At 43.6% G+C, this 24,286-nt stretch overlaps 1 protein-coding gene across 1 annotated transcript in view; it reads left to right on the forward strand.

Moving 5' to 3' along the window:
* Nucleotides 1-24,286, forward strand: part of ADARB2 (adenosine deaminase RNA specific B2 (inactive)) — a 268,729-nt gene that overhangs the window by 139,268 nt on the left and 105,175 nt on the right. Inside the window, exon 2 of the mRNA XM_075550899.1 lies at nucleotides 8,892-9,006. Coding sequence (XP_075407014.1) covers nucleotides 8,892-9,006 — 115 coding nt within the window. The remainder of the gene's footprint in view (nucleotides 1-8,891; nucleotides 9,007-24,286) is intronic.

Below are 24,286 nucleotides of genomic sequence, written 5' to 3' on the forward strand. Positions count from 1 at the left end.
TTAGTGATTTGGTTGTCAGAGTGTTTGTTCTGTTCCTCTGGAGATGTAGTGCACACTGAAGGTTGCAGTCTGTGATCTTCATCAGCAAGTGCTGCGAGTCCATTCAGCAAGCGCTGCAAGTCCATTCAGCAAGCAGCATTATAGAGACAGCAGATAGCAAGCTGTTAATTGTCTCCTTTAATATCAATGTTGTGTTCCTCTTTATACAGTCAAGTTTCTCATATTATTTTCCCAGCTTACAAAATTTAAATGTATACAACCCTGATGCACACCTTCCCTGATTTTAAACCATACACTATACCCTTCCTTACAAATGATGGTCTCTTGAACTATACAGGTTCCCCATGAGTGCAATTGAGTGTTCTGAAATTTTCATTCTTCACACTGTTATCTACAATTTGTTTTTTATATACTCCGTCAAATGTCTTTCCATAGTCAATTAAACAAAGAGAAACTTCTTTCTGGTATTCTTTGCTTTCAGCCAAGATTTTCTAACATCATCCCTGATATCCCTAATTCATCATCCACTTCTGAATGTCAGCTCCATGTCAATCATTTTTAATTAAGTTCAGCCAAGTTTTAGTTGCATGTAATTTTAATGATCCTGTTCAATAATGTCTGCATTTTGTAAGATCGCCTTTCTTTGGAATGGGCACAAATATGGATCTCTTCCAATCCGTTGGCTAGGTAATTGTCTCCAGTTTTCTTGGCATAAGAGTGAATGAATGCTTCCAGCATAGCATCACCTCGATCGGTCATCCAGCAGTTTCGTTTCTCCCCAATGCCTTCAGCGCAGCTCGGACATCTTCCTTCAATACCATTGGTTCTTGATCAGATGCTACCTCCTGAAATTGGTGAACATTGGCCAATTCTTTTTTTTGGTACAGTAACTATGTATAGTCCGACATCGCCCTTGAGGCCTGTCTATAGAATTTTGTTGTTTTTTTTTGTTTTGTTCTGTTTGCTTTCTTGTCTTTTTAATGAACTTGTGGGTTCTTTGTGAGGGTATCCTTGCTGTTATCCCACAACTCATCCGGTCTTCAGTCATGACTGTTCAAGACACCCCGTGTATTCTTGAGATGGTCTCTAATTCAGGGAGGATCAATTGAAGAGCATCCTTTGACTCTTACGGAATTGTTTTCATTTCCTTCAGCTTCAATATGAACTCATCTATGAGCAACTGACGTCCTGTTCCACAGTCATCCCCTGATCTTTTTAACTAATAAATCGAGCTTCTCCATAATCTCTTTGAATAATCACAAGGCATCAGAATTTGAGGGGAAAACTATTAACAACTATAATATGTAGATGACACAGACTTACTTGCTGAAAGCACAGGCATCTTTAAGCTCTTACTAAAAAAGATCAAAGATTATATTCCTCAGTATGGATTCCACCTCAACATAAAGAAAGCCCAGATCCCATAAGTTGATCATGAAGCGTAATGATGATAAGATGGAGAAAAGATCTTTAAAGTGTTAAAGCTTAAAGCTATCACTTTGAAAACTGTGATTCACTTGACCTAGCAGTGGTATTTCTATCATATGTATGTGAAAGCTAGACAACGATTTTAAAAGAATGCAGAATTGATCACTTTGAATAAGATTGTTGGCAAACAATATTAAATGTCTTATGGACTACGAGAAAAATTGGCAAATCTGTTTTTAGATGTACAGCCATTCTGGTTCTTAAACGTGTGGATGATGAGACTTTATTTCATGCACCTCGGACAAATTATCAGGAGGTCCTAGTCCCTGGACTAAGACACACCGTAAAGCAGAGGGTCACGTCAAAATGGAGAAACTCCTCAGGAAGCTAGATTGCTACATTGGCAGCCGCAATGGCGCTCAAACGTAGCCACGAGTGGGTGGAAGGCACGCAGAGAGCATTTCGTTCTATTGTGTGTAGGGTCACTGTAAGTCAGAATGAGCTTGACAGCCTCACACACACATTGTCTTCTGTGTGTCTCATCTGGCGAAGTTCACAGGAGAGTTGCCAATTTGTGGTTGGAAAAGGCAGTGTTGGAAAGTGCAAGGAATAAGTCGTCGTCATTAGGTGCGCAATTGTGATACCATGCTCTTCTTTATAAAGTCCAGACGATTTGTTCAGCACACATATTGAATAAGTACAGTGAAAGGATAAAACTCAGATAAACTTCGTTCCTGGTTTTCCACCAGGCAATAGCCCCTTGTTCTATTAGTACGAATGCTTCTTTGTCCACGTACAGACTGAGCAAAGTGAGGCTTGCTGGCATTCTCATTTGTTCAAGATCACTTACAGTTTGTTAGGAATGCTCTTCGGAATCAATAAAACACAACTCAACCTCCTCCTGGTAGTCCCAGCTTAGTCAAGACCCGTCTGACTTCAACAATGACATCCCCCCCTCCATGGTCTCTTCTGAACCCCTCATGACTTTTTGGCAGCTCCCTGTTAATGTTCTGCTTCAACCATTGTAGAATCCTCCCCAGCAACCCTTTACTTACATGTGATAGTAATGATATCATTCAGTCACTTCTGTATTTTGTTGGGTCGCCTTTCTTTGAAATGGACACAAATATGGATATCTTTCATTCCGTTAACCAGGTAACTGTCCCCATGAATCATCTGCTTATTGAAGCATTTCCACTTGTGTTCCAGCAACTCCTGGACCCTTGTTTTCCGCTAGTACCTTCAGGACAGCTTGCACTTCTTCATTCAGACCTGGTGGCTTTGCTCACGTGCTACCTCTTGAAGTGGTTGACTGGGTTCTGTTTTGACTTGGTGTATTCTTCGAAGGTCTCTTGACGCTTCTGATAACACTCAATATTTTGCCTATTGAATCCTTCTAGATAACAACTCCAAGACTGAGCTTTTTCTCCAATCCTTTCACTTGAGATATGCTAAGAATTTTCTTTCTCTTCGGCTCTCGAACTCCAGGTCTTGGCCCCTAAAGGGATCGTCTTCTGACACTGTATCAAAATATGTTTCACTGCTACTGGTGCGGTTTTCACAGGGCAATTTTTAAAATAGACCTCCAGGTCATTCTGCCTAAGTCTGAAAGTTCTGCTGAAACCTGTCCACCGTGGGTGATCCTACCGGTTTTTGAAAATACTGGTGACTTCGCTTCCAGCATCGTAGTAACAAGCAAAGTATCACTGGAGTTCTCCAAACACAGTGATTGGAAAAGTAATAATAACCTTCCAAGTGGGTCAGGGCCTGGGAAAGGGAGGTGTCTGAGCTGAAGACAGAGTTGGAGGAGATTGACAGTGGGTCAGAGCTGACAGATTCAGAAATGGGTTTGGGGCCCTAGCTCAGAGTCAGATGTGTACTGGGGGCATGGAAAGGGTGCAGTAACCATGAACCTTGACACCAGCCTGGTTGAGTCTGTGCTGTCTCCCTGCCCTGAGATTTCTAAGACGTGGGAACAGACCCCAGGGTGCCACATTACTGCTTTCACAGCTGTTTCCGAGGATTCCTAAGGGGGTGGGAGGGGCACTGGAGGTGGGGAATCTCCTGATAAGCGATTTCACTGTATTGCTCTATTCAGTTTGAAGCAGTCGCGGTAGTCACAGGTCCTTGTCACTCTTGGAAAGGATTAAACAACACAATTTGCCTGAAGTCCCCTTGGTCCTTACATTCCTTGCCAAGCTAAGTGAGTGGAGGAACCCTTCATCTGTGGAAATGCTAAAAATCAAGCTGAAATGTGATTTGTTCTGCTTCAGCATTTCCTCAAATGACTCCATTAGGGAGTGGATGTGGCTCAGGGCTAATTAGTTCTTAATGGGTGCAAAGTATCCTGGGATGCTGGCCTGAAGGGTACCTGTGGGGACCAAGATGAGCAGGCACTCACGTGGGAGCCTCTGGGTACAGTTTGCTCCCTTTGGAGATGATGGGAGATGTTCTGTCATTTTTTTATTGGCAGCATTATTTTTTGCTTTAAATGGAGCTGGTCCAATCGGAACCCACAGAGGAAACTAAATGTGTGACATTTCTTGAAGAGAAAATGTGGTTTTTTTCCTCAAAGTCCGGGCTTCTGGGTCCCAATCCTGTTTCTGCTGCCTTTGGGCTATGTGGCTTTGGCTAAGTTGCTTCAGCTTTTCACACCTCTGTTTCTTAAATAGTTTTAAAAAAAAAACAGGATAATATTAGCTTCTTCTGTATAAGGTTGACATGTAACAGTATATACGAAAGGCTCAGCACAGTGCCTGCCAAATGGCAAGTTTTTGTTATTATTATTTTCTACCTTTATCTGTCATTTTGTCTACTGTTGTGGCTTACATGTTCAAGTGCCTCTGGGAGCTATGCCACCAGTATTTCAAATGCCATGGGCATCACCCATAGTGGACAGGCTCCAGCAGGCCTTCCAGAGTAAAACAGACTAGCAACAAAGGCCTGCTCATCTAATTCGGAAAATCACCCAGTGAAACCTTTGTGGGTAGCAAACCTTGTGGATTGACACAGTGAGAGTAAGGAGGTACTCACACATGTTGGTGATGATGGAGATGACACAGGAGGATGGGGCGCCCTGCGCTTCAATCCTTCATACATAGAGCCCCTGTGAGAGTCGATGGCAACTATCTACTACTATTTGGGGATGTTATATCTGTCAGGGAAGTGAGTGGCCTTTAAATTGACAAACTGAAACTGACATATTTTTTATGTTGTCCTTCAGTGACTTGGAGATGTCTTGCTTTATGGGACTGATGGAGTCCCCATCAGTCAGATTCAAAGTAATTAAAGGACGCTTCCTAGACTTGCCATTCTTGTCACCTGCTGGACATTTGAAAAGTTCATTTTTTAAATGGAGACAAAGGGACCGTTAAAGGTGTGATTTAGCAAATCATTGTGAATGAGGGGGAGTGCAGACTGGGGACCCAAGACCCATCTGTAGGCAACTGGACATCCACTTACAGAAGGGTCGCGGGGAGGAGACAAGCCAGTCAGGGTGCAGTGTAGCAACAATGAAACACACAACTTTCTTCTAGTTCCTAAATGCTTCCTCCCCCCACCCCAGCCCTGCCACTATCATGATCCCAATTCTACCTTACAAGTCTGCCTAGCCCAGAGGATGTACACTGGTACAGATAGGAACTGGAAACACAGGAAATCCAGGACAGATGACCCCTTCAGGACCAGTGCAGAGAGTGATGATACGGAAGAGTGGAGGGAGGGTGGGTTGGAAAGGGGGAGCCTATTACAAAGATCTGCATATAACACCCTCTCTGGGGGATGGACAACAACAGAGTGGGTGCAGGGAGACGTTGGACAGTGTAATATATGACAAAATAATAAGTTATATATTATCAAGGATTCATAAGGGAGGGCAAGGGAGGGGGGAAATGAGCTGATACCAAGGGCTCAAATAGAAAGAAAATGCTTTGAAAATGATAATGGCAGCATATGTACAAATGTGCTTTACACAACTGATGTATGTATAGATTGTTATTAGAGTTGTATGAGCCCCCAATAAAATGGGTTTTTTAAAGTTTGATTTAGAATATCTCCTTGCTACATATAAGGCAGAGGAATCAGCTTCAGTTTCTTTTAGAAGGCAAAGACAAGAGCTGTACCCTTAAAACATGTATAACCCAGGGAAGCATAATAAGCACGCCTGATTCAGCTGGAAACAGACTCTAGACAGTGAGAGGACGAGAGAGGGATTGCATGACGCCGAAGCAGCCAGACAATGCCACAGAACTGCTCCAATCGGGAGAATAATTCCCACAGTTATTTAAGTTCAGGATGCCAACGCCAGCAAAAGTGCTGGTTGATTTTCTCCTCATTCGCTGATGTGCCAAAAAGCTAACTAGAGAAAGAAAACCAAAACTCATTCTTTACCTGAAAACCAGAAGTTCGAAGAAGGAAATGTCAGAATGCACTTCTCACGAGTTTCATCTCAAAGGCAAGCTGCTCGTGAAGCTTCTCTGGGTCTCTCTACCTGTATATGAGACCCCTGGGCCCCGGAAGGCCCTAATCCTACTCCGCCTTCTAGGCAATCACAGGGGACCGCTGTCCAGGGTGCCTAACGATGTGCATCCTGCTAGTCTTTGGATCGCTGTCTCCGGATCACGAAAGGACCAGCCTATAGGATTCCCCGCCAACATGCTGTGACGTCAGGACACTTCGCGTGCAGCGAAACTGTTCTCCTAGATGCTGACATGGCAGGCGCACAGCCTGCGCTGGTCAAAACCCAAGCAGACAACCCGAAGGGTGACCGGTAATGTAGACTGTGGGCTGTAGTTAATAATGATGTGTCCATATCGTTCCCTGGTTGTGGCAAATGTGACCTCGCACGCCCATGGCAGAAGAAACCGCCAACCAGAGACAAGGGGCGCATACGGGAACTCTGCCCTTAACTGCCCCCCTTTCGCTCGCCCTCTCAAACAGCTCGGAGACGTAACGTGTGTTGAAAACATCTGGAGGCTCCATGGCGGGTTGAGGAGCAGCAGCTGGGTGGGTTAGAGCACCAGGCCATGGGAGCTCACAGCCCTGCCCTAACCACGGGTCCTCCACCCATGCAGACGGGAAAAGCCTAAGCAATTCGAGAAGAAGAATTCGTGTTCTTTACACCCATCTAGGGAAAGCCTGGTTTGGATGGCATTTATTATTTATGGGGCTTTCCGTGTCTATTGACAGCAGGGTTTACAAACTAATGAGCACAAACAGCCACGTCCGGAGTAGCCTGTGGAAGGGGCCGCTGACCCCAGGGGCTGCGCCAGGTTGCACTGTGTTCACGCTGGGGACTGGGGGCAGGGCAAGGAGGGTCTTTCCTGTCTGTGTTGCAGATGGCTTGGTGTCCACGAGGCAGGCCAGTTTTCCTAGAGGTGGGTGCCCACTTGTTCATGAGCAGGTCTTATTGCCTACAGATGGGGGTTCCGCAAAGCAACCTCTTATTTTAAGGAGCCCTGCTGGGCGACGCGTTGGGCTGCTACCCACAGGGCTGCAGTTAAGGACACTGCCTGCTGCCACACACAGTCTCCAAAACTGTACGGCGCAGTCATGCTTTGTCCCACAGGAGCCCTGTGAGTTGGAATCCACACTACAGCAGTGAGTTTGGGGGCTTCTCCCCCACCCTTGCGAGGGATCTTATTTATCTGAGCACCGTTTTGTTAGCTTGTTTTATCGGTGGTGATGCCCACACAAGAGCAAAGTAGGCCTGGTTAAAAAGGAGACATCTACCTCATCACACTAATGCACAGTCTGTGCTGACTTATGGCTGAAGTTGATGTCTTGTTTTGGCTACATATGTATTTGGCCAATGGCTGCAGTTACAAACGTGTGGAGGATAATAATATTAATAATGTAATAAAGATATAAAAATAATAACTCCTGCTTTTGAGTACTGAGTACTAAAGCCCACTTAAAACCCAGTAACAAACTCATAAAAGCTTTGTCAGATAGCGACTAAGAGGATGTATTTAGAAAGCAGGAAACAGAGCTGAGCCATTTGGATGAATGTGTGCAGGTTGGTAATTCATAGAACTGGGATTCAAATCAGGGTCTCTGACTGTGCAGTGGAAGACACTACAGTCCACCCCTTATCTTAACAAAGAAGAATGCCCACCCACTGCCATCAGGCCAGTTCTGAGACTCATCTCTGAAACCGTAGATCTTTAGAGAAGCAGACAGCTTCATCTTCCTACCAACCTTGCAGTTGACAGCCCAATGCTTCACCTGAAGCGACACCAAAGCTCCTTCAAAGTGGTCCCATACATAACTGAAATACACAATCTCAGCCACAGAATCAGGGGAGCCTGGAAGAGAATGACGAAATCACAGCCTCCGGTCTAGATACTCCTTTGATAGAGTGCTGGAGTCACTCGAAGGTAACTGAGCAAACAGCACCTGGTAGCATGATGAGTGTCCCAGTGGAGGGTGTGTGTCCGTGAGTGTGTGTCCATGTATGTGTATGAGTAGAGGATGGAGTGTGGTGGAGTGAGAGTGGAAACATGTGAGTGCATGAATGTGTGTGAGAGTATGGGTCTAGGTGAGGTTGTGTGCACGTGAGTGTGTGACTACATGAATGTTTATGAGAATGTGTAAGAGTATGGGCATATGTGAGTGTGCTGTGTGGACTGTAAGTGTGCTAGTGTGTGAGAGTAGGGGCATATGCCAGTGCGTGGATGTGAAAGAGTATGTATACACGTGTATTCATGAGTATGGGAGGCATGTGAATGTTGCTGAATGTGCACTTTGTGCAAGGTAGGCATTTGGGAGTGTGCGTGTGAGTGAATGAAGGTGTGTGAGAATATGGATGTATGTGAGTATATATGTGTAAGTGAATGTGTGTGAGAAGAATATGGGCACAGGCGAGTGTGTTTGTTAGTGAGTGTGTGAATGTGTGTAAGAGTATGGACATGTGTGAGTGTGTTTAAGTATGTGAGAGTATGAGCATATGGGAGTCTGTGGGGGAGAGAGAGCGAGAGACGGGCGCACCCAAAGGTGAGAGAGAGAGGAGTTTGCAGTCGGGCTGGGGAGATGGTGCTGCAATATGGAGACAAAAGTGTCACACATTGTCCAAGGTGGGAAAGTCCCCTCTCTATCCAATGTGTTCTCCCTGAAAGACACCTCCGAGCTCCCTGTCAGAAAGTGGGAGGCGGAGAGAGAGAAGGTGGAAATTGTTTCCCTTGGAACTATCTAGCACAGGATTAAACAATTTGCCACAATCCGTTTAAAATAAGATTCCATTCTTTCCTGGGCTTTGGGACAGAAACAAGATCAATGAGAAGGCAGTGTGTGTTGTGATGTGGAGAACTGAGTGCGGATAGGCAGTCGTCAGCCCAGCTGGGAACTGCGGGCACCCTCCCCGGGCCACTGGGAGACGGATTGGATACCATGAAGGGGGCAGGAGCCCGCTGTCCCTGCTCTACTTCTGCTCAGCAAGTCAGAGGTCTCGTCTTTGTGTATTTCAGGACTTCGCCGATTCATTGTACCAGCTGGTCACACAGAAGTTCCAGGAGTTGACAGGCCACTTAACGTCCGTGCACACACGCCACAAAGCCCTGGCAGGAATCGTCATGACCAAAGGTAATCTGCCTCTCATCTTTCCTGTGGGAATTTCAATCTATCAAAAGAGAGAGAGGGAGAGATTCCGTGCTTTCTCTAAATCTTGAGAACCCCGGGGATTATCTCTTCCACACAAAAAAATAATAATGATGTTTAAATGAATACGGAGAGACCAGTGACTGCTTCCATGAGGAAAGTTGAAATACGGACCTAACTGGTTTCCTTCTTTCTAGACGTTTTTCCCACACTGAATTCTCAGGGTGGACGTACAATTTTGACCTTTCATAAATTGGAACCTTTCTTAAGCTAGGGCCCCAACTAAGTCATTTCAGATTGATAGGTGAGACCAAATGTCTTCCCTCTTCTCTGTCACTGCTAGAACTCTCTAACACCTGGAGCTTTTCATTCCGCCTGCTTCTAAAGTAGGAGTGTGCTCACCCTCCCAGCCGCTGTGCCTAAGGAGAGGCTTCAGCACGTCAGTGACTGGCGTGGAAATGACCTTTCCGGGGCTTTTGTTGTCAGGTGTGTAAATCCCACAGGCCAAATGGCATTTCTGGGCCTGTTTCAGGAAGAAGGAAAGGACGGCAACAGCCCCTCTGTTCTGATTTCTTTTGCGGTGCATTTCCAATCCCAGACCTATAAATTAATCCGATACAGAATTCAAGATCTGGAGTGATGGTTCCACTTTTCTAGGAAACTTAGAGAAATTACTCATCGACTTCTCTTAGGAGAAAAAAAAAAAGGTGTTCCACAAAAGCTTCGGAAAATAGTACTTACAAAATCACCAGTGTCTGCACTGTTTCATGTACAGGCAATTTAATGTATATGAACTAAATTTATTATGTGAAAATGAGACTTCACAAGGTAAAGCTTCACCAATTAGTGATTTATGAACAGTGAGGGATAAATTGCTGACATTTACTTCCCTATTTAAAGAGAAGATTTCATAAACATTGAGTTTCAAAAAGAAGATTAGGGAGAAAAGTACAATATTACCGATAGAAATCTTTTCAAATATTCATTTACTTAAATTTGATACATTTAATCATAATTCTAGTCCAATCACTCAAAACAGATGTTTCAGAAACTTTAAGAAGCAGTGTATCTCATTCTAGCTGCTGTGTAGAGCACAAAGTTAAGCAATTAAATTTATTTTCAAATGCAGCATGATTCAATTTGCCTTCCTCCATTTGTAGGTGGGATGTCAATTCATTCACTCAATGAACTCACAAAGTTGTTCGTTTGTTTCCTTTATAAACCTCAGATAATTTTGCAACCACTATGAGAAATAAGGAAACAATTTTTATAATTTAATAACAAACCTTTAACATATTGTTATTGAAATTTTTATAATGAAACTGGAACATATTATTTAAAATTTAATAACGAACCTTTAATGTTTCGGTCATCTGAAAACAGCAAACCCACGGCCTTTTGAATGACAGCAATCCTATAGGACAGAGTAGAGTGTGTGTTAGTGTTTCCAAGACTGCATCTTCACAGGAGTGACATTCCCTCGAGGAACTAGTGTGTTCAAACATTGCTTAATTTGCATTTACCAGCCCCCTTACTTACATGACCCCCTTCACCACCAGGGCTCCATTAGAAGTCATAGTGCAAGTAAAGGGGGTCCCATTTCCATTCCAGAGAAACACTTTCTGGAGCCACTTGTGGGGCCTCACCCTTTCTTGGCTCTGCCCCACAGCCATGTTGACATTGTCTCGTGCTCCTTGGTAGATCTGCTCTCTCCAGGATCTACGGCTGTTTCTCGCTTTATTCTCCTTGTGGAATAGAATATGCCTGTGAGTAACATCCTTTTAAAGTGTATGTGGCAGATAACTTTGTGAAAAGTTAGATATCTGAATACTTCTCCATTTGGTTCTCAAGTTTCTTCAATAGATTGTCTAGGCAGACAATTCTAACCCTTTGTTTCTGGTATTTTTTTAAATTGACTATCTTGCAGCTAAATTCTCTAATAAGAAATATTACAAGACTGACATTTCTTTGCTGTGACCAACATGTTGCATCCTGACCTAGAAGGTCTTCCGTCATTGTCTTTATCATCGCTCTCTCTCCTTAATCCTGTTATTAATGTTTGTTATAATTCCCACATTTGTGAACTAAAAAGTAGATATATTATCACAGACTTTCAGCATGGATTTCCTGTATGATTATGAAAGGTGATCTGTGGGAAGGCTCCCTGGTATTTCTGTTACAAAGGACAAACACTCTTTTAGGGGAGACAGTCACGAGCTGGTCATTGGCATAGGACCACCCCAAAAATCAAATTCAGAAAGGCTTTGTTCTGTGAGAAGCGGTCCAGTAGACCCCCCCAGTCTCCCGGTTCACAAGTGTTCTTTCCAAGGATTAGCGAGCTTGCCATTTGAACCCGGATTTAATTTTTAAATAATTCATTGAATCTCCCTGTTTCAGCTCCACATCTCAATCGTGCTAGAAGGAGCCGATACATATGGGTTAGGACAGTAACATAAAGTATTAGAACACTGAAAGAGAGGACAGACTATTAGGGGAGAGGAAGAATATTACAGCCGGAATGACATTTCCCCTTTGAACTATGTCAGATATGATTTCCTATCTACCTTCTTAAAAGCAGAGAGGAATCGAGAACAAAATGAGAGCATCAAGCTATTGCTTACAGATGAGGAAAGCACTTTCACTTAAAAAAATGTGGCCCCATGAATTATTTATGAGTTCTCTCTTCGCACTCTCATTATTTCTGGTTTTAGCGCTAGTGAGGAGACCTTCTTGTCAGTCACGCTCAGTGAAAGGGGAGAAAGAATCAGGCTGCTTATCAATCAAATCAAGTGTTTCATGTTTGTTCCTTTGATATAGAAGAGTGAGTTGCTAATGGGATGAAATATCTGCTCAGCCCAATCCAAATGAAAGACAAATAGATTTTTCAATGTATTAATTGCAAATATTCCTTGTCATTCTTATATCTTGGTGGGCAAAGGAGGGGGTAATGTAAAGGCATTGAATGTCTTCATGAAAAAATTATATTTATATCCAGTGGAAGCCTTTACAATGTTAACATTTGAGGCCTTAACTAATAGCCCGCTTATAAACTACTCCGGTCACATTACATTTGTTAATGGTCACTTTACATTTGTTAATGTATAGCTTATGTTGCCGAAAGTTTTACACGTTTCAAAAAAGTTGGATCCATTAGGAAAGGCTATGAATGCATGTGATGAAATAGCTGAATAACAGGGACTTAAACATAAACCTGGAATCCCTGGGTGGTTCAAGTAATTAATGCACTTGATTGTTAACGAATGGTTGGAGCTTTGAATCCTTGAAAAAAGAGGAACCTCAGGAAAAAAAAGGCTCGACAATAAACTTATGAAAAATTAGCCACGAACACAGTTCTACTCTGACATACATGAAATCACCATGCAACAGAATGACTCAGCATCATGTGACTATTTTATTATGGTTCATTATGGTTCTGCATATGAGCGGGTCCCCCAATAAAACAGAACAGCTCTGCTGGACGAAGCTTTCATAGGATGCATTTTTCCCACTAGGCGAGTGTCAAGAAACTTGCTCTGAGTTAGTGCACTCAGTGGTGTCGCCTGGGAAGGTTCTCTCTGGTCACAGTGAAATTTTTCGTAAAAGTAGTTTCGCTGAAACCTTGTTTTTTATGACGGCTGATTTAAGAGTACAGCATGCAGCTGTGAGCTCGTGTTTCCTGGTGGGGAAAATGCCACAGAAACTGTTGTGATGTTGAACACAGCCTACAGGAACAGCGTTATGGGAAAATGGCAAGTGTACAGTGGTTTCTCATTTCCAAAAAGGTGAAATATTGACTGATGGCAAACCTCCTTCTGGATATCCTTCAACTCCCCAACGGACAGAAATGTTGACTCTAGGTGCATTTGGAGTTCATTCCACCAAGTCAGATTGTCAATCAAGCTTTCTATTTAGAGGTTCTGAAAAGATTGCGTAACAGTGCGACCAAAAAAAAAAAAAAAGACTGATTTGTGGCAGACAGGACTGGTTTTGCTACCACAACACTGTTCTTGCTCATGCAGTCCTCTCAGTGCACTAGTTTAGGGCAAAAAACAGCATGCCTCTCTGGCCTCACGCACCGCACTCACCTGACCTTGCTCCGTGTGACTTCTTTCTGTGTCTGAGAATGAAGAGGGGCATGAAAGGACAGCGATTTGACAACTTAGAAGAGGTGAGGAGGGAGGTGCTGTCAGCCATCCAAACAGATGAGTTTGAGAAATGTTTCCAAGAATGGAATCACAGATTTGACAAATGTATTAAATGGAATGGAAAGTACTTTGAAGCTGATAAGGTTGTTTTGTAGACAACAAAAAAATTTTAAATCATAGCTTTGAAAAAAATTCATTTGTGGGTGTTACCCCCTCATATGCCTATTTTGTTATTCTTCACATGGCCAGCAGGTCGCTGCTGCCTCGGTTTGATTTCAGGGACAGCGATTCCCCTTGCTGTTCTCTCACCTCATCAGAAGGCAGCCGTAGATCGCCATCCCATGGCCACATTCAAGGCAGGAAGGAGGGGTTGGCAGCGATCAGAGAGCTGGAAAAGCGAGCACTTCCCTGTTTCATCTCTGTGTGGAATCACGTGAAGAAGGAGGGGTTGCAACTGGCTGTTCAAATCAAGTAACTGACAGCGAATGCTCCAGAGTCGGGGTGGTGTTGGTCGTCGGCTCTCCACCGCCCACTGTCCACCCTGGTCAAAGACCCTCCTCTTCCTTCAGTCTCTTGGCAGCTTCCCCACATGGCTCCTTCTCCTTGCTCCCTTCCCCCTCCCTCCACCCACCTCTCCAGCCCTTTCAGACCCTCCCCTTGCCTCACTCTGCCTGCCTCCAACTCTGGTCACCCTATTGTCACCTGCACCCTCTGGGGATGGACCAAGGCATCGTGGATGAATAGGAAATGGCCTTCCATGGCCATCAGTTGGCCACTAACCCTTGTATGGGCCTGTCACTGCTGGGGTCATCACCATTTCAGAGATGTAGGAAAACGCATGTAACATTGTTCACTGTTGTTGTTGTTAGGTGTTGTCAAGTGTCAACACTTACCGGTCTGGGGCGTCCTCACAATGGTTCCTGTGCCTGAGCCCATTGTTGGGCCCCACTGTGTCCATAGTCTCCTTGAGGGACTTCCCCTTGTTTGCTGGTCCTCTGCGTCACCAAGCATGAAGTCCTTCTCCAGGGACTGATCTCTCCTGACCACGTGTCCAAAGTACTTATGATGGAGTCTCGCCATCCTTGCCTCTCAGGAGAACTCTGGCGGTCCCTCTTCCAAGACTGATTTTTTTGTCCTTTGTTCACTAGGGGTTAGTTCACTAAGAATCAGTCACTAAGCACAAGTAAACTCATTCTTGCCTTCTTTGTTGGTTGTTCCATTCCTGTCAGGGAATATAAATTTGAAAAGAAAATTTGATTCTGTAGGAAGGGGATGAGGAGCTGGAATAGAAACAGATACCAACCACACCAGAAGCAGAATCTTAGATGTGGTGGGGGGAAATGTGAAATTGTTCACCAGGTATTTTTAAATAGGCACAAGTAAGCCATGCTTACCTTCCTTGTTGGTTAATCCAACCCAACATCATTCCGTTGCATTTTCACCCATTCAAGAGTTGGCTATTCTCCCACCTTGTACTAGTCTGCTCACTGGGCTTTGAGACATTAATACATAATCAGCCCATTTTAATGTCAGTGTAGGCATCTTTCTAGATTATTCTCAGTGCCTTTCTCTAAACTTCAAGTTACAAAAGGATAAGCAGCATGCAAACCCCAAAACATAGCTACCGCCTCACAAGTGAGACTCAGTAAATATTAGCTGGGTTGAAGATAAATTAAGCTATAATATGGTGTCCTGAGCAAAGGAGCACTTCATTTGCCACCAGGAGTCTATTGGTAAAGCTACTTATGAGTCAGTATCTACTAAACAAGCTCAATTCATTTGGGAAGGGGAAAGAGTATGTAGTTATAAAATCATCAATTCCTTTTAGCATTAACCAAATTCAACGACCCCACCGTATTTTAGTCCACTAAGACCATGCAAGTAGCTGGACCCACTTTCCTTCCCTACCAGGGTTGCTGCTAAATTGGATGATGCTGGTAACAAATCAGGCTCAGCAATCCAAAAGCACAGGCTAAGCAGGCCTTTGGGGAGCAGTTCTTTGTGGAGAAAATAATGAGTCTGTGCTTACTGTCCGTATTCTAGTGACTAAGTGCTGAAACCTAAAAATCCAGGGTCTCACAGTTTATTCACAAAACCAAATACCATCAGCACTTAGGGGTCACTGATGAAAAAGGATCTGTCCCCTCAAACCCGGTACGGCACATGGTACAGCAGTGCACATGAGTACCACAGAGTGGGGTTTCCTTAGACATAAACCCGGAGTCTTTCGAGTGTCTTAGTAGGCAGTGGCTGTGTGAAATCCTACGTCTCTAGAGGAATTGCCTCTTCGGGTTAGTGGTGTCTTACCTCAAATTGCTCAACCAAAGAATCTACTTCAGGAAAGCATTCCTGTTCTCAGACTCTACCCATGTGATATCACATAACCAGACGAAAGTTCTACACCCGTGTTGTCAGAGGCCAGTGCTTGTGAAATGTACCTGTTCATGAGAATAACCTGAGAAAATCTGTTTAACTACAGATTATCAGGGACCACCTACACTTTTTTTAATATAGTTTTGGAAATTTGTGTTCGTTTAAGAGCAAGTCCCTAGGTGGTGCAAATATTCAACACACTCAGTTGCTAATGGAAAGTTTGGAGGTTTGAGTCTGTCCAAGGGTGCCTCAGAAGAAAGGCCTGGTGGTCCATTCTGGAAAAGCAGCTCTACAGGACACACAGGGGGTCATCCCAAAAGCACTGGTTGGAGATTACTCTCAGCATTTGGGTTCACAACAAGGTCTAAGGAGCCCTAGTGGCACAGCAGGTTAAGCTTTGGACTGCTAACCTCAAGCATGGCAGTTCAAAGCCACCAGTCATTCTGAGGCAGAAGATAACACAGTCTGCTCCATAAAGAAAATCTTGGAAACCCTATAGAACAGCTAGACTCTGTCCTACAAGGTCCCTATGGCATGACAGCAGTGAGTGAGAAAATCTTTAAATCAGGAAAGTTTAAGGGAAGATAGCCAACAGCCCGTTTCACAATTGTGTGCGTAGAGTGATTTTCTCAGTGTCTGTCAAGGCAGACCTTTGAGCACAGGCGTGTCCCTATTTTCCGAGTGGTCTTGGTGGGAGGAAGACAAAGGGCACACTGGCTTGCCCTCCACACAGACCCACACACTGGCATGCACTGCGGTGGGTTTTTTCACAAGGCCAGATCTAGAGGTAGTGATCAGTTCAGAATGCAATGTTGAGCCTTTCCTGCAGCTGTTTTCCCATCGAGGAGATGCATCTACCAGACACCAACCATAGCCCAGTCCCATTTTATCATAAGCACATGCGCATGAAAAGTCCTGTGCTTTGACACATGCTGTTCCGACCACCCAAGATGCTAATCACGATCCATCATCTGGTGAATTGCTACCCCTCCTCCCAGGCCCAGTTCAAAGTCGCTGCCTCCCTTCCTCTCTAACACAGTCCTTAACTTCTGCCATTAATCTTATTTGCTCCACATTCTCCTCTCTCATGTTCCCCTGGGTCTGTGAAAGCCGTAACAAAATGAGTGATTTCTCTTCAACTGGCCAGTTGAACTATGAGTACGTACATGGAAGTGAAAGGAAGGGGCTTTGATTTCAGTGTTCGCATCCCCATTCCCTGGACTTGAGCCTTGAATAAATTAGGTGTTCGGTACATGCTTAATAAATTAAGGATTGCATGAATAAAAATAGATTTTTAGTGTGCCATTAAGATAATAAGTCAAGAACTATCAGTGAATGCCCATCAGTTGAATTATGCCTCTAGTCAACTCTAACTGAATTATGAGTTAGCCTCTAGTGAGTATCATGACCAGACTTCATTTTAAGATGCCTTCAGGTATGTGCTGTATGTTAGCAGCACCAAAACCAGCCCTCTTACTCTCACTTGAAGAGCTTAAAGTGTGGAGTGGGTGGGGGAGGTTCCCATGTAATTCAAACAAGAGAAGCCATAGAAAAATTCTGTCTGCAGGTGTGCAAATTTTATTTGAGCAGATTCGAAGCCTATACAATAATAACAGCTGGACATTATGGCATTTTTCATAGTGTCAAGTACAATGTTCAATACTTGACATGATTTTATTTCATCCTAGAAAATCGGAGTCCCCACCCACCCACTGCCATCAATTCTGATGTATGCCATCTTGTAGGACAAAGTGGAGTCCGGAGTGTCTGCTTTTACAGATGAGACAACAAAAGCATAGATGCTTAGGTCATTTTAGCCAAGGCTCTTACAGCAAGTGGCAGAAATGACTGGCTTTGTCTGACTCGGAGTCCAGTGCTCTGGAGTCTACTTCCAGGTCCGCTGCCAGTGCCTGTGTACCAGTGCCTTTACAGATACGCAGTCCTTCACAGGGGAACACATGTCCACACTGCACACGCAACTGACCCAGAACTTACTCACCTCACAAAAAGCAATGTGTTTGCAATATTTAGACGGGGGAAAGAGCCTCACCAGATACTAACACCTTCCAATTCATGAAGACTGCCCTAAAGCAAAACTCCAGGAGAGAAAGACTCTCCTGTCAAACATTAGATGTTTCCTATCAGTTTCCAAACCAAACCTAGCTGCCATCGAGTTGACTCTGACTTATAGTGGGGGACCTTATAGGACACAGTGGATCTGCTCCATAGGGTTTCCAAGGGTGACAACCTTTACTGAAGCAGACGACCACATCGTTCTCCCTCAGAGCCAGCTGGTAGGTTTTGAACAATCAGCCTTGCGGTTGGCAATGGAATGCTTAACCACTGGACCATCAAGACCCCTTCCTTTCAGCCTCAGTCGAATGTGCAAGAGCCTAGAATGTTTAAATACACCTAATTCAAAATGACTGGGGGGCAAATTCAGAGAAACCACAGACACTAGTGGAGGATATTAGATGCTGACCAGATTGTGACTCAGAGATGGGACTGTTGGCAGATTTTTATATTCTCTGCAGATGCTCAAAGCATGAAGCCAACAGGAAAGCAGGAATTTTTACAGATCTTACCTGAGTAATGGAAGGAAATTGTGCAGAAGATCGTTTAGGCTGAATATCGAGAATGATTTCCTAATGCTAACAGTGTATAAATTGTGGAATAGTCCTTCTCAAGGGACATTGTAGAAACCCTATTACTTGAATCATTAAATGCAATGTACACTGAACTAGAAAAGAGAAAGTAGGAATTAATTATACATTGGACCCTTGTGATCGTCTATATATGTGATAAAAATCATTTCAGTCTGTCTCTCTATGTGATGCTTTTGAGATTTATGATCTGGATTTTTTTAATGCCATCGAGTTGATGTTGACCCATAGCTACCCTCTATAAGGGCAGCTTATAAATGTTTACAGTAGCAAGCTCACCTCTCACAGAGCAGCTGGTAGGTTTGAACTGCCAGCCATGCAGGTAGTAGCCTCATGTCTAACCCACCAAGCCACCAGGATTCCTTGCTATTTTGGATACTGGTTGACATATTTCACTTTCAGTTCTATTATTAGAATTTTGGTAATCTTTCCCTTCCAAAATCAGATATAGTTTTATGAACCAGCTAATCGAAGCATTGGAACAAGTATTACTTAGTCCCAGTTGAGTAAATGAAAATACATACCCAGAGTTTGCATAGGGCGTGTGAGGGGTGGACTAGGGTGGGGAAGGGTTGAAATCGGGAGTGATTTTAACCTACTTCCACCTCCACTATATGAGTATATTCGTGCAGAGGTCAATATGAGGGCAATCTAGCCTGGTCTCCTTCTTACTTCCCTGGAAATAATTCTCTGGGGGGAGAAGGGAGAGGCCTTTATTCAAGAGTGGGCATGCCAGTTCCCTGAGGCTGAAGATGGGAATATAAGAAGCCAGCCAGGGATCTGTATTAAATAGTGTGGTGCTTACATGATCTCCTGTCAACTAGAAAAGGGGTGGAGTCTAGCCTGTCAATCAGGTTGCAGTTTGATGACCTCCTTTGGAGGCTTGAAGGAGATCAATAGCTCCCTGGAGGCCAGAGATGATCTGCTGCTTGACATTCCTGTTGACAAGCCACATGGAGCTATGCTGATGGAGTCAGAGCCCTGGAGCTGGAAAAACCACGTGGAAACCCACGCCAGCACTAAGATGCTTCCACTGCCACTGGATCCACAAGACTTTCCACCCACTGGCCTGTGATCTTCCGGCACTCAGCATCTTTGCATGTGCTGTGTGAATCTGAAGAGGAATTTACAGACTGGTATCGAACATATGGGCTAATATCAGATTTATGGACTTGATCTGGCCTGGGCTGGGATGTGTTCTTCATATATATAATATCTATTTACTATATAATATAAAGCTCTCTCTTACATATATATATATGAGTCTCCTGGATTTGTTTCTCTAGTCAGCCAAGACGAACCCAGTTGGCATCAAAGGGAATTGCAGATATGAAATCTCCAGGCTGAGACAGGGCAAAGGGGTATTTTCTTAAAACTCCGTGAAAGTGCCTACAAGAGAAGGGATGTGCCTTAAATAACCGTCCGTCTCAGGTAGAGCTGATGAGTCACATCGAGTCAATGCCAATGCACGGGGACTCTGTGGACAGAGTAGAACTTCCCATTTGGCTTTTCAAAGCTATGAATCTTTTCAGGAGCAGAAAGACTCCTCTGACTCCTGCAGAGTGACTGGTAGATTCAAGCTGCTGACCTTATGGCTAGCAGCCCCATTCAGAACCTCTTGCACCAACATGGCTGGAACTGATGGCCACTGTAGCTGTCTGTCTTAGTTTCCTAGGGTTGCCATAACAAAATGCCATGAAGCACATGCTACCGTTCATCAGAACAGCCTCAAAGGCAACTGGTTATCTTTGATTTCATTTTTTCTGGTTTGGTTTTGGTAGGTGGCTTTGAAGAACAGAAGGTGATTTTTCTTCCAGTTCTGGTGGTTAAACATCTAAATCAGGGTATCCACCATGCTGATTCGTTCTGGGGGCTTTGAGAGGAGAACTGCGCCATGCCTCTTTCCTAATCTCTGGTGTCTCCCAGCCATCCTCGGCTTTCCTTTACTACTTATAGATGCACGTCCCTTCATCAGCAGACACTGCTTCTTGGGCCATATGTGCTTTTGTTACTATGTGTGTTCTCCCCAACTATAAAACACCACTCAGAGGGTTTAGAATTAAGACTCAGACTTCGGTCCTGTTTAACTTAACTGAAAACAACACAAAATAAAACATCCTGTTTCCAAACCAAGTCACCATCCCTGTTAAAGGGGTGAATTCATTTTGGAGGACCCATTAAACAGGTTAACAGTAGATTGTTCAGGTAGAAACTTGTTGCTATTTTAAACTCCTCCTTCCCTTGTTCCTACCCTAAAAAATGACAAGTAATCTAGTACAGGGGTCAGGGAGCCAATGGTTGCCTGCTCAGCTACTAGCCAAAAGGTCAATAGTTTGAATCCACCTAGAGTCATTACAAAAGAAAAGCCTCCTTCTGAACGATCACGACCATTGAGCATCCGCGAAGCACAGCTCCACCCTGGCAGCGTCACTGTAAGTCGGAGCTGACTTGGCAGCGCTAACAACGGGCAAAGCAGGATCACCACAAAACAAACTTGGATATGAAAAAACAATGTTGCTTTCTGTTGTTTTCTAGTTGTACCTAATGAGTACTGCACACTGCTTATGCAGCTGTAAGATTACACAGGAATTGCTTTAATATGGTCCTATAAAATGAGCCATAGCTGTAACTGCCCCTCACCACAGCCCCCCCCACCCCCAAACCCTTCACTCTGCAATCACTAGCTTTGGTAAGTTAGGCAATATCCCTCTACAACATTTCCTCACCTGTAATTTAGAATCAACATAATGTTCACCTTTGGATGCACTAACGCAGTGCCTGAACGCAACAAATGCTCAAAGCAAGAAATGACTTGTACAGTTAAAATGACCAGTGAGAAAAAATAGCAATAATTTGCTGTCAGTGAACTCAATTGAAGCATTGTTAGAAGTTCCTTAACTGATGCTTATTTTTAATTGTTTACACAATGTATATCCCTTTTTCAAAGTTGCTTTGGCAATGCCATATATGCAGAATAGAACTACAAACTCAAAACAAACAAAAAACACTCAATGCCATCTAGTCGATTCTAACTCATAGGACAGAGATGAACAGCCCCTGTGGAATTCTGAGAGTGTAAATCTTCCAGGAGTAGAAAGCCTCGTCTATTTTCAAACTGCTGACAGTGGGGTTAGCAGCTGACTTGCAGCCCACTACACCAGCAGGGCTCCTTGGGGAGAGCTATGGTAGACTGAAAACTAGTGATGGTTCAAAAGCAGGTTGTCAGTTGCTAACCAAGCACCTCTGAATAGATTTGAATGGCTAAACTTTATGATTAGTAGCAAGCACTCCATCATTTTAACACCTAAGATTCCTATCACATCATAAAGATATTTAAAAGCATTGTGCTGGGTAATTTAAAAGTTTACTCATTTCCACTAACTGCCAATAAAACCTAGTGTCTTAACAGATTTAAGATTCCCCTTGGTTTTACTATGGCACACATAAGCCTCACAAGATACTTTCAAAGTCAAGCATCTGGAATCATTGAAAACACAGCAGATTTACAGTATATGGGGAAAAGGAAGGATTTGCCATTCAAAGCTGTCCTCTTAGTTTTCCTATTCAGTTGTTTATATGAGTGAATCATTATCCATTTTTAGTGTACACTGAATATATTGAATTAATATTTCTATATTATAAAGAAATGTTAATTATATTATTATAAAAGTATATTTACAACAGATACCATATACAATAATATTAATAATGATAGATATTCAAACGTGATAATGATTCACTGATATAAACAAATAGGAAAGCTAAAACATATGTTATTTGCAAAAAGTGTGACCTTCGGTCTTTTTAATGTAAAGATTCAATCTATACAAAAGTTTATTGTAATGTACTATTTAGGAAATAATTTTTACATTTTTCAAAATCACAGTGAACGCCTTCTTCCTATCACCCGTACCCTCTGCTCCCTCTTGGCCCACACACATCATCATCATCATTGTTGCCTTGGATCTTGTGGGAGAGGAGATGGGTGTCCTGCAGGTCCTTGCTGGGCATAACAATAATGCAGGATTCTGACCACTCTGCATTGAACTTCCCTCGGGACTGTGCAGCAAGCAACCTGGAGGGACGAGGCAATGTCCCCCTTGGGAGCAAAGAGTAGGCTTCTGACTGCTTACTATCAAACTAAATCAAACTCACTGCCATGGAGTTAATTCCAACTCATAGCAACCCTGTAAGACAGGGAAGAACTGGCCCTGCAGCTTTCAGAGACTGTAACTCTTTCAGGAGTAGAAATCCTCCTCTTCTCCCCAAGGAGTGACTGGTGGTTTCAAACTACTGACCTTGTGGTTAGCAGCACAATGCATAATCATTACACCACTAGTCAATGGTAAATTCCCCAGATTCAGTGTTGCTCCTCTCCTGCCTAAAATCCCCTTCATGTGCCACCTTGCCTTGGGCCCTCTGTGTCGCCGCCCTGGGACTCTGAGGGCAGGGACTCCCAAGGCAAGCACGGTGAACAACAAATGGTCAGTGAAGTCTTTTGCCTCTGACCACGGAATCCCGTCTTCTGTCAGCATCCATGAAACAGTACCAGGCTAACTTATTAACTTGTAAGAAGGCTAAAATTGCAAAATTAGATACTTTTCCAGAGTTTCCTTGTGATCAAGAGGGGGACCCCCCCAAAAAAAATTAAAAAGCTACCCCGGGCGGAGCTTTCCTTGTACATATTTTTCCAGCTAGAGGAGCATGGAGCAACTAGCTCTGAGTTAGTGCACCCAGTGGCGTCACATGGGAAGGTTCTCTCTGTGATCACAGTGAGAAAAAAGCAGTTTCACTAAAACCTTGTTTTTTGTGATGGCTGATTTCAGTGAGCAGCATGCAGCTGTGAAATTGTCGAGATATTAAGGACAGCTTACAAGGAAAGCGCTATGGGAAAAACCCAGATGTACAAATAGCTTTCTCATTTCAAAAAAGGTGAAATGGTGATTGATGATCAACCTTGTTCTGGATATCCATTGGTTTCCCAAATAGACAAAAATGTCGATGTAGTGCATTTGGAGTTTGTCCCACCAGGTCAGATTGTCAATCAAACTTGCTATTTAGAGGTTCTGAAAAGATTGCTTAACAGTATGGGACAAAGAAGGGCTGATTTGTGGCAGAAAGGGGCCTGGTTTTGCCACCGCAACAATGTACCTATTCACACAGCCGTCTCTGTGCACCAGTTTATGCCATAAAATAGCATGCCTTTCTGGCCCCATGCACCTCACTCACCTGACCTCTCTCGGTGTGACTTCTTTTTGTTTCCTTGACTGAAGAGGGACATGAAAGAACAGCAATTTGACAAAGTAGAAGAGGTGAAGAAAAAAACAAGGGAGGTTCTGTCAGCCATCCAAACAGATGTTTGAAAAATGTTCCAAGAATGGAATCGCAGATTTAACAAATGTATTAAGTGTAATGGAGAGTACTTTGAAGGTGATAAGGTTGTTTTGTTAACAAATACATAGCTTTGAAAAAAAATTCCAATTTTTTGGGATACCCCCTTCTATGTAAAGAAATATATTCTTCTCTTACACATTTTAACAGACACACAAAAGTAAGGCATTACACATATTCTGCACCTTGCTGTCTTCCTCTTTATGGTATAGTTCCGAGATCATTTGGTAAGTCATTGTCGTACTCTGTTGCCATGAAGTCAATTCCAGTGTACGGCTGCCTCAGGTATGTCAGAGTAGCACTGTGCTCAGAGTTTATGCTTTGGAAGATTACCTGGCCTTTCTTCTGAGGTATCTGGGTTGAGCTCAAACTTCTGACTTTGGTTTAGCAGCGAGGTGTGTTTCCTAGCTACATTTCCCATAAATCCATCTTACAGCTCCCTCCACATGCAATGCAACTGAGCGGATGCCAACTCATAGCATCCCTGTAGGACCGGGTAGAACTGCTGTGTGAGTTTCTGAGACCATAACTGATTACAAGAATAGAAAGCCTATATTTCTCCTGGAGCTGTTGGTGGTTACAAACTGCTAACCTGGCGGATCACAACCCAACACATGACCACTGTGCCACTAGGGCGAGTACAGCCCCATGGTATTCCAGTATACCCGTTCCTGTACTTGTCCTATCCCCTAG

This window comes from Tenrec ecaudatus, chromosome 5, assembly GCF_050624435.1.
Source record: "Tenrec ecaudatus isolate mTenEca1 chromosome 5, mTenEca1.hap1, whole genome shotgun sequence".
In the NCBI taxonomy this organism is placed as follows: domain Eukaryota; kingdom Metazoa; phylum Chordata; class Mammalia; order Afrosoricida; family Tenrecidae; genus Tenrec; species Tenrec ecaudatus.